The 17,032-nt window shown below is 49.3% G+C and overlaps 1 protein-coding gene across 2 annotated transcripts in view; it reads left to right on the top strand.

Moving 5' to 3' along the window:
• Window positions 1-16,824, top strand: part of VPS53 (VPS53 subunit of GARP complex) — a 40,194-nt gene extending 23,370 nt beyond the window's left edge. The window contains exons 14-22 of one of the 2 annotated variants that reach the window (XR_015947141.1): window positions 354-596; window positions 3,470-3,617; window positions 4,067-4,149; window positions 6,539-6,617; window positions 7,381-7,529; window positions 10,717-11,365; window positions 12,118-12,255; window positions 14,819-14,923; window positions 15,215-16,824. Coding sequence is in view for 1 of the 2 variants with exons in the window: in XM_060268534.2 (XP_060124517.2) it covers window positions 354-596; window positions 3,470-3,617; window positions 4,067-4,149; window positions 6,539-6,617; window positions 7,381-7,529; window positions 11,296-11,365; window positions 12,118-12,255; window positions 14,819-14,923; window positions 15,215-15,385 (1,186 nt within the window). In the remaining variant the exon portion in view is untranslated. The remainder of the gene's footprint in view (window positions 1-353; window positions 597-3,469; window positions 3,618-4,066; window positions 4,150-6,538; window positions 6,618-7,380; window positions 7,530-10,716; window positions 11,366-12,117; window positions 12,256-14,818; window positions 14,924-15,214) is intronic. The other variant, XM_060268534.2, reaches the window with a different exon arrangement.
• The last annotated feature ends 208 nt before the right edge of the window (window positions 16,825-17,032 follow it).

Genomic DNA, 17,032 nt, shown 5'->3' with positions numbered 1-17,032 from the left:
ATCTATAAAACATTAAAAGCCTCCGTGAACAGGGCTGCCTTCAGATGTCTTCTAAAAGTCTGGTAGTTGTTTTCCTTTTTGACATCTGTTGGGAAGGCGTTCCACAGGGTAGGCGCCACCACTGAGAAGGCCCTCTGCCTTGTTCCCTGCAACTTGGCTTCTCGCAACGAGGGAACCGCCTGAAGGCCCTCGGTGCTGGACATCAGTGTCCGGGTAGAATGATGGAGGTGGAGACGCTCCTTCAGGTATCCCGGACCGAGGCCATTTAGAATGAATGAGGCAACTGAAAACTACTCTTAAATCCTTTTGCCTGCCTGCCTGCATGTTTGTCTTTGCTTCTCTTCTTACTCCAGAAACCTCAGCGAGCTGATTGACCGCTTCGTGGGGGATTTCAAAGCCCAGGGGCCCCCCAAGCCGAACGTGGACGAGGGCGGGGCCGTCCTGCCCAGCTGTGCCGACCTCTTTGTGTACTACAAGAAATGCATGGTGCAATGTTCCCAGCTGAGCACCGGGGAGCCGATGATCGCCCTCACCACCATCTTCCAGAAATACCTCCGGGAATACGCCTGGAAGATCCTCTCGGGAAATCTGCCCAAGTGAGGTTTTAGCACCATCAGATGCCTTTTTTTTTTAAAAAAAATGTTAGCGCTTTAGAGGAATTCACACACACACACCCCGCCATAACAAGAAGAAGTGAAATCATCTTCGAGGGGAGAGCAATATCTGCAGTCAAAGCGAAGCAAAGTCAATAAACTAGTCCTCAAGAATACAGAGGGTTTTGTAGCCAACTAAATTCTGCTTAGAGCAGGCCCACTGAGATCAACGGATCTTATGAGGAACGGCTTAGGGAGCTGGGTATGTTTAGCCTGGAGAAGAGAAGGTTAAGGGGTGATATGATAGCCATGTTCAAATATATGAAAGGATGTCATATGGAGGAGGAAGAAAGATTGTTTTCTGCTGCTCCAGAGAAGCGGACACGGAGCAATGGATTCAAACTTCAAGAAAGAAGATTCCACCTAAACATTAGGAAGAACTTCCTGACAGTAAGAGCTGTTCGGCAGTGGAATTTGCTGCCAAGGAGTGTGGTGGAGTCTCCTTCTTTGGAGGTCTTTAAGCAGAGGCTTGACAGGCATATGTCAAGAATGCTTTGATGTTTGTTTCCTGCTTGACAGGGGGTTGGACTGGATGGCCCTTGTGGTCTCTTCCAACTTTATGATTCTATGATTCTATTTAGTCGTGGCCTTTCAGTGGGTCTACTCTGCTTAGACTGTTGTTGGACGCAACCCATGAGAAACAGCCTTATACCGAGCTAGAATATCGGCCTATCTGGCTTTGCCTACACGGGCTGGCAGCAGCTCTCCAGGGTAGCAGACAGGAGGTCTTACCCCAGCCATGTCTGGAGATGCCAGGGATTGGAACTGGGGCCCTCTGCTTGCAAAGCAGGTGCTCTCGACCACTGAGCTACGCTCAAGTACAGAGGACTGCAGAGCATGGGTTGAGGACCTCTGGCCTGTGGGCCAAATGTGGCCCTCCGAGCAGCTCTGCCCGTCTCTCCGCCCTCTCCCTAGGCAATGCCCTTCTCTGGCCCTACTCCTCACTTGCCCAGTGCTTATGCCTGGCTGGAAGGTGTCTAGCTGTGAAAATGCCCGGATGGAGAGAGGTGTGTGTGTGTATTGGTGCAGAAACCACTGGCTCTTGTGCGGGTGGGTTGTTGGCAAAAAGATCAGAGGTGACCCTGTGGATCCACCCATTTTGCCTCTGGCCCTGCCCACCAGTCAAATGTGCCCACCCCTTTCCCCAAAGATTGTCCACGAAAGAATGTGGAATCTAGCCCGTTGTACCCTTGAATATAATTATTCCTGGTCTGCAGGAAAAAAGACTTCATGGTAAGGAGATGGAGAAAGAGAATGGTTTGGTCTCCATTATTTGCACTCCTTGATTACAACAATGTGAATTATCCCAGGGAATGCAGGACAATGCAGTATTGTATATATCGTATTTTTCTGTGTATAAGACAATGCTTTTTGCTGGAAAAAATTAGGCAACAATTGGGTGTCGTCTATACACAGTGAATTCAGAAGGGGGACATGCAATTAATGGCAGCAGCAAGCAGGAGCTTGGCTGCAGCAGTTGGGCAGGCGATTGGTGGCTGTGGCAAGGCGGGCAGGCAATTTGCTGTGGCAAGGTGTGCAATCGGCAGTGGCTGTGGCAAGCGATTGGCAGTGGCAGGCAGGCGGGTGAACGATTGGCGGACGTGACCTCCCCCACCCCCTAAAAAAGCTAAAAAACTTAATTTCTTAATTTTTGTTTTTTTTTATAAAAAAAATAGGGGACGTCTTATACATGGGGGCGCCTTATACACGGGAAAATGCGGTGTTTTTATTTTACTAATGGCCTCCTGCACAACCTGCGCAAGAAAAACAAAAGAAGAAGTTAAAAACCCACCAGAAACAGCCGATGCATTTAAAGCCAATGCATTTAAAATCATTTAAAACAAAACAGGCATTCACGGCTGTGCACGGCTGGCTGCTTTTTTTAAAAAAAATATATTTATTGAAGTTTTTTACAATAAAAAATACCGCACAAAAATACAAAAGCTTAAAAAGTAGAAAAGAAAAATTAAGAAAAAAAAAAGACACAAAAAGGAAAAAAGAGAAAAAAGAAAAGTAATATCTCTAACAATATCTTGTCCCCGACTTCCCCGTCCCTCCCCTCCCGGGTCAATTCCATATCAAATTTCACAACTTCTTTTTTTTTTACCCCACACAACAATTTCTATTAAATTTTAAACTACATTGCTTTTAACTATTTCTAATAATAGTTTAGCCTATAGTTTCCCCCTAAAAAGATATACCTTTTCCTGATTCAGATTCTATCCAATCTTTTAGCTAAACCTCAAATCCCACCCCCTCCCTCCCCAGGTAGCAGTTTCCCCTTTTCCCCAGCCAGCGTCTTCATACTGTCCAATTTCAAGCCTTTTGATCCATCCATTCATCTACCTGATATTCCTTCTTTACCCCACACCCACTCTTAGCCATTCTAAATCACCCCATTCCTCCTTCTTCCCCTTCCGTTGTTTTAATTCTTCCACCAGCCTCCCACCCTCATCTTTATTTCCAGTGTCCCCTGTTTCCAATCTTCTGTCTGGTCTGCGTCCCCTCACTCTCACTGGGGGGGCAATGGCCAGACTCTTTCCTCCCTTCTCAGCTTCTTTGTTTCTTTCTGGGATCTGGTCGCCCTCTCTCACTGGGCAGACCAGGTCCCAGAGTCCATCTTGGTCCTTAGCATCCAAAGTCACGTAGGTGGTCAATGCTTCCTCTCTCACAGGTTGCATTGATTTCTCAGTCCATTGCTCCTTATTTTCTGTCTGTCTGATGGTGGCAGACCGGAAGTGCACGGCTGGCTGCTTTTTGGGCTGTCAAACCCCCCCCCTCTGTGTTTAATTGCCGGGTTGTTTTCCCTCTTGCAGGACGACCAGCAGCAGTGGCGGGCTGACTATCAGCAGCCTGCTGAAGGAGAAAGAGGGCTCGGAGGTCGCCAAATTCACCTTGGAAGAGCTCTGCTTAATCTGCAGCATCCTGAGCACAGCGGAGTACTGCTTGGCCACCACCCAACAGGTAAAGCCTGGGGAATCCTGCAGGGATGCGATCTTCAGCCCAAAATGACATTGTTGCCCGGTCCGACCTTAAAACAAAACCCAAGTTACTAGTCCTTATGAGCTTGTTGGGAGATGGATTTCAACCACTGCGGGTGCAGCACACAGCTCCTCTCCTCCCACTTGCTCTCGAGGAAGCATAGCACATCTGAAAACATCCTGCTATTTCTGACAGAATCCTAGAAATGTGGGAGCAAGGGGGTCCCCAGTTATTAGGGGTGTGTGGGATGTACATATCGGTCCCCGGGTGCCCCACATGGGCTGTTTTTAATTTTCTACTTAAGGCAGAGAGCAGTAGGCACGGTTAAGCGGGTGGTTAGACAAAAGACTCTATGTTTTGGGATCAGCCAAGCTTTCGTGGAGAAAGCCTCTCTCTCTCTCTCTGTCTCACACCCCAAACTTCTTCAACAGCTCGAAGAGAAGCTCAAGGAGAAAGTGGACGCCAGCCTGGTGGAGCGGATCAATCTGATGGGGGAGATGGATACCTTTAGCATGTACGTACGATGCCGCAGTTGTCCTCCCCCGAATGTGCGGGTGTACTGCTCATGGGGCCCTGGGCTGGCTGGGACTGCTGGGGAGTCATAGCCCAAAAAGCTCAGATTGCCAAAGACATTTGCTTGTCTGGATGGAGGAGAGAGAGGTGTACATGTGCAGAAACTAGTCCAAAAGTTAAGATTTGCACCCACTGCCCTGCCTACTTTAGCCGTTGGCTCCGCCCGCCACTGACATGCGGCCCCCAGAAGGTTGCTCAGATGGGAACGCGGCCCCCAGGCTGCACACCAGTCCTGCAACAAAGCCTTTAAAGATTCAAAGGTTAAAAGCACGCTTTAAGTTGGCTTTCCCATTTTCGCAGGTTCCCATTTTTTTAAACATCTGCTCAGCTCCTCCAATAATAATAATAGCAGCAATAATAATAATAATAATAATAATAATAATAATATATTATTTATACCCCGCCCATCTGGCTGCGTTTTTCGCCAGCCACTCTGGGCGGCTTCCAACAGAAAAACAAAATACAGTAATCTATTAAACATTAAAAGCCTCCCTAAACAGGGCTGCCTTCAGATGTCTCCAGGGACCGCAGTGGGGCCTGCGAGCCCCTCTCCCTCCCCGCCACTGCGGCCACCTTGGCAGCCATATTGGCAGCCACAGCTCCCCACGGTGCCTGTGTTTTTCAGGCCTTTTTCCTGACAGGCCTGTCAGCTGAGGTGACGTTTCCCTCACGCTCAAAAGAAAATTGAAGCAGACGAGAGCTGATATTTCTATTAACGGGTGTCTGTATTTATGCGCTGTTAACAGCTGTGTGTGTGAGCCCTGACAGGCCAGGAGATTTGTCATGCCTTTCTTTCTTTCTTTCTTTCTTTCTTTCTTTCTTTCTTTCTTTCTTTCTTTCTTTCTTTCTTTCTTTCTTTCTTTCTTGGCATGAGTGGAAATGTTACGAGGAGGTGGCGGAGCAAGTTCTTGTATCGTGACAGGCAGCTTCAGCGTGTGCGTTGATGGCTCTGTCAGGAAGTTATTTTGGCCGTTCCTGGGGGAAAGATTGACAGCTTTAATTTACTAAGAGTAGATTACGCCTGGGAAAGCGTAATTCGTGTCTCCCAAATTTGGCAGCTGAGTGGAGCGCCGAGCTGGTTTCTCTAATAGAGATGTTCAGCACAATTCAAATTGTGTTAACATTCGTTTTCCTCCCCGTGTTTCACTGTTGAACTTCTTAGCCTCTCATTACATAGAAAGGTCTTCTCACTGGCGTGGTGGCAAATTGCTTGGCGCAGAGCAGCCTTCCCCACCCTAGACGTTGTTGGACTACAAGTCCCATCGTCAGTTGCCTTACTGGCCCAAGGATGATGGGAGTTGTAGTCCAATAACATCTGGAGGTGGGAAAGGCTGGTGTGGCAGATAAGAGTGCCAGACTGGGACGAGGGAGATGGGGGCTTGAATCCCCACTTGAGCACGAGGTTTGCCAATGAACATTGGGCCAGTCACTGCCTCTCAGCCCTACCTACCTGGCAGGGTTGTCGTGAGGGATAAAACAGGGTATCCCACCTGGAGCCCTTTGAAGGAAATTTCTGGTCCTCCTCTCCTACCGAAGGGAGCCCAGGGCCAAAAAGTTAAAATAATGCCATTTAAAATGAAAAACACATTTAAAACCCAAACACGTTTAAAACATTTAGAACATCTGGAAGTCATGTAAAAGTAATGAGGAAGTAAAAAAAATGCATTCTGCTCAAAACACATTTACACAAAAGCACTTGCAATTCATAAAAGAGCTGCCGTTCCCAGGATGGTTTAAGCATCAGTCCATCTGCCCAGGGAACTCTGGGGATTGTGGCTCTGGGAGAGAGGAATGGGGGTGTCCCAACAGCTCTGACTGCCCACCACAAACTACAACTCCCAGAATTCTTTGGAGGAAGAAGCCATGACTGTTTAAAGTGGTATAAAACTGCTTTAAATGTACAGGGCAGGTGGGGCCTAAATGTAGAAAAGTAGGGTGTCAGGGCGCTTTCCCCTGAACTTGCTAGTTTTCTGCAGGCAGGGAATTTTAAAGAAGATTTTGCCTGGAGGCCATCCTCAATCCCTCCCTTTTCCAACCTCAGATGGTACAGCCCTGAAAGGTTGCATCTCTAGAACAGAGTGTGCAAGCAGAGAAATTCAGTGATCTCCCCCTTGACCTTGAGCTCACCCAGCTGGCCTTTGCCTCAGTTGTTTCATCTCACTTTTATTATTTTCTAAGTGTCTCTATAATTTTAAAAAAAGGAAATTCAGAAAGTTGTCAGATGGGTGAGTAACAACCACCTTCTAGGGCATCACAGCTAGCAGGGGCCTTCTTTGTGTTGGCTCCCACGGCAATAAACGTCAAATGAAACCACCCTGTTCCCTTTACAGAGTGATTTCTAACAGCATCCAGCTTCTGGTGCAGGACTTGGACGCTGCCTGTGACCCAGCTCTCACGGCCATGAGCAAGGTAAGAGTCTCAAGTTGTATTCCAACCCCGAGAAGCTTATCGGAGTGCTGGAAAACAAATTTTGAAGATGTATACAAAATGTGAGGATACAGCAGTGATGGGGTCCAAATGTGGTCTTTGGGACTCTCCCCAGGCCACGCCCCCTCTCTGAAAGCCACGCCCCTGGCCAGCCCTGCTTTGCACCTTCCTTGAGTGGTTTGGTCTGGCTGGGAGTGTGCCCTTGGTCACGATGCCTCTTTGCTTCCCTGGATGGAGGCGGAAGAGGGATGAGCAAGTGGGCATAGGAGCTCGCCTACTGCTTCTGTTACTCCGCCCACTTTTGCCTCTGGCCACGCCCACTGCCAGCACACGGCCCCCAGGAAGTTGTCCAGAAGGGAATGTGGCCCTCAGACTGAAAAAGGTTTCCCACCCCCAGCTGTATACAAAAACCAAGCTGTGTTAGGGGGTGCTGGTAGCACAAACTGAAAGCTAAAAAGTTGAGGCTTTAAGCCCAGGGGTCAAATAAATCCCCATTCTTGTCTCCCGCCACCATTCCACCCGGCAGCCTTAAACAAGATCGTTGTGAGCATACGAACGGGGTAGGAAGGAAGAGAATCATGTATGAGATTTCTAAGCGCCTTGGAGGAAAGATGGGGTTAAAATAGTCATACAGGCACGAAAATCTTGGGCAGCATCCCTGTCAGTCTCTGGATTGTGTTGCATTCAGGCTTCGAAAGCTGGGTTTCGTTCCGCTGCTACATAACAACCTCCCGTCTCCTTGCAGATGCAGTGGCAGAACGTGGAACACGTGGGCGACCAGAGCCCCTACGTCACGTCCGTGATCTTGCACATCAAGCAGAACGTCCCCATCATCCGGGACAACCTGGCCTCCACCCGCAAGTACTTCACGCAGTTCTGCATCAAGTTCGCCAAGTGAGTTCCTCCTGCTGCTCTGCTTGCATGGCCTTCTGGGAAGCTCCCGGGGTGGGGGGCCCTCCAGGCTTCTCTGTTCGGCCCCCCCAGGACTCTCTTGCTGGGCCACGCTCCCTCACCAGCCCTGCTCCACACCCCAGCTGGTCTTTGCCATCTACGAACTCTGGCAATGCCTCTCGCATGACCGGATGGTGGGCAGAGAGGGTGGTGTGCGAGTGTACCCACTGCTCAGAGCTGGAATTTGCATCCTTTGCTCTGCCCACCTTTGCTCCTTGCCCCGCCCACCGCTGACAAGATTCCCCAGCCATGTGCTGAAACTTCTTTGTCTTTTTTTTTACTAAATCTTCTTTATTAAGTTTTACATTTCAAATTTAAATTCAAACGCTGAACATCATCATCATCATCATTTAAGATTCTCTGAATCCTTTGACTCCCCTCCACCCTTCCATGGTTTCTATTTCCAATCTTTTCCCACTGCTTCACTTATTTTCTCTATTTTTCTTAAATAATCCATTTTTACCTTAGTTTTTTAGTACATTATGTTACTCAAATCCTGTCAAAGTTTTTAGTTGTTTACAGTATTATCTTAAATGCACTGCAATTTCCCCCCCTTAAAGTTCCTCTCTTCCTGGTTTCTGATTTTCCCGGTCAGTTTTGGCATAGTCCATCATCTTCCCCAGCCATTTGTCTTCTTTCCATCTCTGGGCCAGTAGTATCCGCCCTGCTGTCGTTGCGTACATAAATAATCGTTTCTGCTCCTTTGGTATCTCTGCACCTAAAATTCCTAGTGAAAAAACCTCAAACATTTTTTTCAACTCATTGTATATCATTTCCCAGAATGCTTTTGTTATCTTGCATGTCCACTGCATGTGGTAGAACATACCTGTGCTGAAACTTCTTAGGCTGCAATGCTTCTCCTGCTTAGGAGAAAACCCCAAGGAACAGAACTTTATTTCTGAGCCGAAATGGAGAGAGTTGTGCCATGATAGTATGTAGCCTTGAAACCTCAGTGCAGTTTGACATGGGGACAAAGGGATGGTTGTAGTCTTAGGCAGAGGATGGCTGAACAAGCCGTCGTCGGCCCCCCCCCCCCCCGGCAAGGCCACCCCAGAGGAGAGATGGAAGAACAATGATACGCAAGCATACATATAATGCATAGCTGCCAAGTTCTCCCTTTTTTAAAGGGATTTTCCCTTATGCTGAATAGGCTTCCTCGCGAGAAAAGGGAAAACTTGGCAGCTATGATAATGACACCTTTCCATAGTTAAAACCAAGCTCAAGGCGGCTTTCAACAGGAAAAAAATGCAGTAATCACAAACACAACAAAAATAGGCATAAACAAACAAACAAAACATCAAAAAGTACGCATCCAAATTAAAACAATTTCCACGTAAGTCATAAGACCATCTAAAATAATTAAAATTGGTAACGGAAACAAAAAAAACGCCCAAACGGTACCCCAGTCCAAGAGTCTGTTCAGCAGCCTCTGCTTTTGCAGCTGGAGTCAGTCCGGGCTCCTCCTTCCCAGTCCAGGTGGGAAATGCCTGCAAGGCAGAGAGCAGGTCTTCCAGGACTCACAGCCCAGATGGGCTTGGTGGTGTCAGTTGGTTAAGTTTCAGGAAGCAGAGAGGAAGCAGTTCTCCAAGTGGAGTGAAGTAGAAAGTGGGATCCTCCAATCCATGGACTGATTCAGGAAATAAAAGTCACAGGCCCCACAATTTTTCCTTGCCTTGTGAAAAACAGCCATTACTGTTCCTCCTCAGCCTCTAGACCAGTGTTTCCCAACCAGTGTGCCTCCAGATGTTTTGGGACTACAACTCCCATCATCCCTAGCTAGCAAGACCAGTGGTCAGGAATGATGGGAGTTGTAGTCCCAAAACATCTGGAGGCACACTGGTTGGGAAACACTGCTCTAGACTTCTTTTGAGCAGAGATGTTCCATTCAGTTGCTGTCTGGCTCCATGGGTTTCTCTGAAGCTCCCCCCCCCTTTAAACCCCTCTTTTCATTTTGTTGTTTTTGTCGAGAGAAAGACGCAGGCAAGAACGCTTGGGGCTCTCTGTGTCCCTTTCCCCCTCTCTGGTAGCGTTTTGTTTCGCCTTCAGGGGCCTTCTCCCGATAAATCATCGGATGCTGGCGGGCTTTCTAAAGTGCTGCCTCTGCGAAAAATTTACGGCGCATCAGGCTCCAACAGAAACTGTGCCTGAGGTTTTTATAGTATCGCTTAGCGGGGCGATAAATCCATTTATATATTAAATACACAGACTTCTGCCATTTTTGCTGGGCAGGCTTTTAATAGCTTGGCTCTGCTTGCCTGGCTCTTTTTAATTTATTTTTTTTTTCAAAAAGACTTCACTGATTAGCCCACATCATGGAGGGAAACTTTGCCCAACTCTTGCATCTGGAACGAGTTTGGATGGAGAGGGGAAGGGAACGTTGCTTGAAACGATGCCTGCGAGGGCGTCTCCTTTGCCCCAGCGGCTGTGGGCTGAAAGGCCTAGAGATCAGCTTCTTGGGAATTGAACTCCCCCCCCCTCCGGTCACTTTTATTCCATTTTAAAAGCTGCTAGTCCTCATGGCTGCAGGAGCATGCTAAAAAATGTGCGGGCAATACCTGGTTGGAATCTCATGGTGCCTTGAAACCAAGTCAGACTATTAGCATCCATTGAGCTCAGCTCTGTCTACAACAGGCATCCCCAAACTTCGGCCCTCCAGATGTTTTGGACTACAATTCCCATCATCCCTGACCACTGGTCCTGTTAGGTAGGGATCATGGGAGTTGTAGGCCAAAACATCTGGAGGGCCGCAGTTTGGGGATGCCTGGTCTACAATGACTGGCAGCAGCAGTTCTGCAGGGTTTCAGGCAGCAAGTATTTCCCAGCCTTATCTGAAGATACTGGGGATTGAAGCTGGGACCTTCTGCATGGGTCAAAGGGGGCCTATGTAACCCAGGCATCCCCAAACTGCGGCCCTCCAGATGTTTTGGCCTACAACTCCCATGATCCCTAGCTAACAGGACCAGTGGTCGGGGAAGATGGGAATTGTAGTCCAAAACATCTGGAGAGCCGAAGTTTGGGGATGCCTGATCGAGCCCACCATCCTGCTCTCGCAATGCCCCCCCAGATACCCTGATGGGCGTTCCATTGTTTAACTGTTTGCTGTGTGAAGGACTTCATTTTATCTCCCCAGAATCTCCCCAACATTCAGCTTCACTGCATGTCCACAAGATAAGTGAGAAGGAGGAAAACTTCCTCCACGCCATGCCTAATTTTATAAGTTTCCATCATGTTGCCTCTTGTCTGCCATTCTCGGTGGTGGCGCCCGCCCTGTGGAACGCCCTCCCTTCAGATGTCAAAGAATTAAACGACTCCCTGACTTGTAGAAGACATCTGAAGGCAGCCCTGTTGAGGGAAGTTTTTAATGTTTGATGTTTTATTGTGTTTTTAATATTCTGTTGGGAGCTGCCCAGAGTGGCTGGGGAAACTCAGCCAGATGGGCGGGGTATAAATAATAAATTAGTATAATATTATTATTTCTCCCAAATGCCGCAACCTTTCCTCATAGGGGAGTCGATCCATCCCCCCTTGATCTTTTTTGTTTGTTTGTTTCATTTACTTTTTTGTTGTTTTAAAAAAACAACTGTTTCTTTCCCTTTCCATTTCTTTGTTAAATTGTTTAAAAGGAGGGGAGGGGAAATTACTCTTGTGTTTTTTATTTTATTGATGTGGAGTGCGCTGTGTGTTGATTTCTTCAATTCCTTCCCCGCAGCTCCTTCATCCCCAAATTTATCAACCACCTCTTCAAGTGCAAGCCGATCAGCATGGTGGGGGCAGAACAGGTGAGAATCGAGGACTGAAAGGGATCAGGTGAGGCAGGGGCATGCAGGCGGAGCAGCGTGGAGAAGGGAGAACATTGCATTTTGAATTTTTAGTTATTTAAAAAATATAAATATTGCCTTGGGGTGGCTAACATAACATGGTTTGGAAGGTGCAAAGAAGCAAATCCCATGTTGGCTGCAGAATGTATCTCTGAATGGGATTTTCCTTCATCCAGCAAAAAGAAGCCCAGGCAGAGGCAACCCAGCGAGGCAGCTGCTCTGAGCTGCCGTTGAAGATCCTGGGCAAGAGGAAACTGGAAGCTTCCATCTCTGCTCTTAAATAAACCACAGTTCCTAGTGATTTCTGAACTTGGGGAACTGTGGATTGTTTAAACTTGAGTGAGTTTTATTGCCTGGGTTGTTCTCACTAACTAGAGCTTAAGCAAGCCGCAGTTCCCTGAGTTTTTATTTCTTAATAATATTCTAGAAGAAAAATGTTTTTGTGCAGGGTAGCCAACGTGATCTCTTGCAAACATTGCTGATCTGCAACTTCTATCATCTCCGAGCATTGGCCATTCTGGTTGGGGATGATGGTGTAGTCCGAAATATCCAGAGGGAAGACTGATTTGGGGTGTTAGAAAGTGCTATGATTTCATTCCCCGTCCTCTGGAATGACCACATCCCCTGTGTGGAGCTTTCCCACTGGGCAACATGAGTCGGGGGGCTCCCTTGACCGACTGAGGCTTAACCCCCCCCCTTTAAATCTGACGCAGCTGCTTTTGGACACTCATTCTCTGAAGATGGTTCTTCTAGACCTGCCGTCTATCGGGTCGCAGGTGGTGAGGAAGGCCCCCGCCAGCTACACCAAGATTGTGGTGAAAGGCATGACCCGTGCCGAAATGATTCTTAAGGTAACTTCAGGGCTCTTTCTTTCTTTCTTTCTTTCTTTCTTTCTTTCTTTCTTTCTTTCTTTCTTTCTCTTACCTGACTCCCTGCTGCCCTCTCCTGTCTCCTGTCCCTGTCCCATGCACCCACCGCCAATTGTCAGCCCGTTTAGTTGCCCACCGGAAGGGGCGTCATGTCACGGGAGCCTTGCCGGTCCGTAATCTCACAGTTCAAAGATGGAGTTAGCTCTTTATTGTCAAAAACGCAATCGCCACACAGACTTGGTTGAGTGCTAATGAGCAGAGCAGCTCATTCCCCGTGGTCTTCCTCCAGGAAAACCAGTTGCTGAAAGTTCTCGTCTTCTAAGTTCCTTCCTCTCCAGGGCCTTTTCCAAGGAATTGGGAGACTGCTCCTGTGTGCAGCCAACCTCTCCTCCCCCCTTTTCATGCCTCTTCTGGTTCTGGGAGACAGGGTGGGATGGGGTGACACCTGCCTGACTCATCTCTGCTTTTGGGCCTCCATCCTCCCTCTCTCCTGCTTCCAGCTCTGCTTCTTGACTTCTCTGCACCGACTCTCCCTAAGCCCTGCTACCTCTTCCCAGTCTGCTCCCTCTTCCCCCGCCCCTCGACCACTCATTGCCGTCCCACAACCAATCCCTGGGTTCTGAGCCATCGTCCCTTGGAGGTTCCCTGAGTGGTAGACTTTGCCTGCGGACTGTCCCGTGCTCAGTCCCTGAAAGCATCACCAGGTTTAAAAAGGGACTGGGTGGCCCGCGACCTTTCTCTCCCTGACTCCCTGGAGAGCCACTGCCAGCTGAGTTTGCAGTATGGGGCTTAGTTGGACAACAAGCCCATACGTCGTAATCAAGGATGGTAGCTCAGGGGTAGAGCACCTGCCTTGCATGACGAAGGTCCCAAGTTTGATTCACAGCATCCCCAGCTGAAAGAGGATTGCATAGGGGAGGCAGGACTTTGCCCAGAGAGCTACAGCCAGTCAGTGCAGGCACTACTGGCCTAGGTGGAGAAGTGGCACGGCCTGTTCTGAGACAGAACGCTGGAATGCAAGTGGCTTTTAATAAGTAAATATCCTAGCCTGCCCGCCTCACATGCTTGGTGCGTGTGTCATTTTGTGTGTGTGTGGGGGGGGTTGTCTCAATGACACCTCACAAACAGAGGCCTTCCCCCGCCCCCCAATGCCTGGCCCCGATTGCTGGTGGTTTGGTGAATCATCTCTCCTTTGCTTCTGTGGGTCTCGCCTTCCCACACCTCGTAGTAGCAGTGATATATACATATAAGGCAGAACAAAACCCCACCAGCCTTACTCTGATTTCTTCTGTGGCTTCTCTTCCCCGCTCCCTCTGCACAAACGCAGTGGCTGGTTGCTTGGCTTTCGTAGACAACCACAATAACTTCCCACAAGACTGTTATAGATAGATATTTATATTTCTCTCTCGTTCCCCGAATGCTGTCCCAGGGCTATGGGGGAGAGGTTTGGGGCTCCCCTCGGGGTGGCATTCCTCCGGCGTTCCTGATGAGATCATCGCAGAGGGGGGCCTGTGGTTGCTCCCGCGTCGCCACGTGTGCCTGTGGGGCTGCGATTCTGCCAGAGTGGGGGTGGCCCCGCCACTAGACGCATCCATTTGCTCTCGAGTGGCACAGGCTTCTTAGATTGTTTATTGCATTTATATCCCACCCCGCTCCTCATTTAATCTCCAGTGGAGGAATGATGGTGGGAATGAATTAAACGGCTTTGGCCCTACATCATGCCTGAAGGAGCGTCTCCACCCCCATCGTTCTGCCTGGACACTGAGGTCCACCTCTGAGGGCCTTCTCGCAGTTCCCTCGCTGCGAGAAACAAAGGGACAGGGAACCAGGCAGAGGGCCTTCTCGGTAGTGGCACCCACTTTGAAAAAGGACTGGACCAGTCCATGGAGGAGGGGAGGGCTGTTGATGGCTCCTAGCCAGGATGGCTTCTGAATGCCAGTGGCTGGGAGCCACAGAAGGGAAGAGGGCTCTTCCTGCTTGTGGGCCTCACACTGTGCCACCTGGTTGGCCCCTGTGAGCCCAGGATGCTGAATTAGATGGGCCACCGGCCTGATCCAGCGCAGCTCTTCTTAAGTTCCTAGGATAGGCTGTTTGGTGGCTACTGGTCGCCAGGGCTGTGTACTGCCTCTCTCTAAATGCCAGTCGCTGGGAAATGCTACGGCAACATTTTGATGCCTTACTTCCTTCGCCTTCCTTTAACGTGTTCATGTCCCTTGACTCGCTGTGGTTTTCGTACTCCGTAGTTGCCGTGGTGACAATCACTTTCTTGTGGGACCCTCTGGGAGTGCTGCTGAAGAGCAGCCTCTAAATGAACAGGCGGGAGGGCTGGCGTTAGCATAGTGGTTAGAGCGCTGGGCTAGGACCCACAGACCCCTGTTCAAATCTCCCCCTCAGCCGTGAATCTCTCTCAGTGGGGGCTTCTCTCAGCCTAACCCCCTCCCCAGGGTGGTTGTGAGGACAAAACGGAGTAGAGGGAGAGAGCTGAGGATGACCCTTTGAGGAAGAGATACAAATGTGATAAATAACTCTCCGCCTCTCCCTGCAGGTCGTGATGGCCCCCCACGAGCCGCCCGTGGTGTTTGTGGACAACTACATCAAACTCCTGGCGGACTGCAGCACAGACACCTTCCAGAAGATTCTGGACATGAAGGTGAGGGGAGCCCTGTGGGCTCCGCCGGAGCTGGTGGCCTCCGCCCCGATTCCAGGGTTTTGAGGCCGGCACTGCAGCTTCCCTGCGGCTCCCGTTCATTTATAGAAGCCGAGAGTTGGAAGGGACCCCAGAGGGTCATTTAGTCCAGCCCGCTTCAATGCAGGCATTTCAGGTCACACAGGAGACCGTCCCAATGGGCACTCTGGTGGGAAGGGGGCAGGTCGATGCTCTCTTGGGCCAATTTATTTCTGCGTTAATTCGCCTACACATGCCATTTGCCTCGTCCCGCAGGGTCTGAAGAGAAGTGAGCAGAGCAACATGCTGGACTTGTTCCGCCAGAGGCTCCCGGCCCCTCCATCCGGAGGCGACAACGCCGGCTCCATCTCCCTGACGGCCCCCACGCCCGAGCAGGAATCCTCCCGCATCCGGAAGCTGGAGAAACTCATCAAGAAGAGGCTCTAGGGGGCTTCTTCTCCTCCTCCATGCCCTGCTCTCTCTTTCTCCAAGATGAAACATGCCGGTTCTGGAACCCCGTCGAGGTGGCTTCTTGCTCATGCTGCTGAGAATGGACCTCCCCTTCGCCCACTCCTCTTCCCTGGGACTCCAGATTCGAATTCCTTGTCGCTCACTTTTGGGAGATCCTTGGCACTAAGACTGTGCCAGTTGGGAGAGTCGCACGAGGGGGCTCTTCTGCTATCCTGTGCCACTTCAGACTCTGGCGAGGAATGTCTCCTGAGCCACCTTCAAAAATATAAAGAAATCGCCCCACATATTTCGCTTTTTCATTGTCACATGCTTGCTTCGCTATGAATATGGGTTATTTGTATAGGGAGGAGGACATTCAAATGTGCCGTTCCGCCCTGCAGTCTTGGAATGGTACAGGCCAGCAAGTCATCAACATGGGAATCTCCTAATGGGATCAGTTCTGGGCTTTTTCCTCCACAGGCATCCCCCTGAGCTTCTCCACCTGAGCTGTTTCATCTCCCTGCCATTGCCTTCCCTGTGTTCACTTCCATACAGCCCCCACAGCACAGCGGTCCTCAGTGAGGCTGGGTACTTACTTTGTCCTCTGCGTGGGAATGGCTGTTATGGTTCTGCACATGAATGCGCTGATGAGATCATTGCAGAGGGTTGCCTGTGGTTGCTTTAATGTAAGAAATCACGGACGCCAGGTGCAGGGAATGTTGATGGTCCTAGAACCCGCAGGATATGACAGGTCAAAGGTCCCCATTCACTCCCCCCCCCAAGTGCCTTTCCTGCAGGGTCCCCTTAGTTGTGGCTCCTAAAAACACCCCGGCAGCTTGGTTTCAAAACAATATTTTGCCTTGTTTTCCAGAGGCAGGGCTGAACTAAGGCCCACGGGCCTCTAGCTGCTGACCCTCCTTGACTGGAGTCGGCTGCCACCCTGTTGCTTAACTCGGTTGGCCCTTTGTCCCATTTGGCTTCTTTGCGGCGTGCGTGGTGTTGACTCTCAATACGGATCCGCTTGCAAAAGGAAGCCTAATCAAGGCGGGCGTGGCTTCTCCCTCCCAGGCTATATGGATGTCCTCGCGTTAAGGGCAAACAAAACCCGGGTCATAAATTCCAAAGGTGATAAAGATCAGGAAGCTGAAAAATATTCATAGCTGGGTTTGTCCACCCAACCCTGCCTTTGCAGATATGTAGACAAAAGGTTGGCCATTAAAATGGAGGTATACTTATCGCTGTTGACAGTTTCCACCACTTTGGCATGAAGATTAAAAAAAAACTTTTTATATTGATTTGAAACTACCCTCTTTCCTTATTTATCAGTCCCAGGTGATTTTGGATGGTTAGATTCCCTTTCAGTTGTATATTTTCTGTTCTGTATAGATCTCCTTTAAGTTGTACATTTTCTGTTAATAAAGAGGATTGTTCTGTGAGGTTTTTCTTTTTCTTTTTGTTAAGTTCTGTCTTCCTGTCAGATTCTTTTTCTTTTGCTGTTTCTTGCAGAGTGAAGTTTAAGCGAAGTAAATGGGCGGCCTCTTTTCATGTTGCTGTCTGTGTGTGTTTGTACATGTTTTCAGTGATATCTATTAAACAAAGTCGGAACTGTTTTTTGCCAAAGGGAGTATGTGTGAGCAAGCCCAG

The sequence above is a fragment of the Zootoca vivipara genome, chromosome 14, assembly GCF_965207765.1.
Source record: "Zootoca vivipara chromosome 14, rZooViv2.hap1.1, whole genome shotgun sequence".
Classification (NCBI taxonomy): domain Eukaryota; kingdom Metazoa; phylum Chordata; class Lepidosauria; order Squamata; family Lacertidae; genus Zootoca; species Zootoca vivipara.
This window is presented reverse-complemented; position numbering and strand designations above follow the sequence as displayed.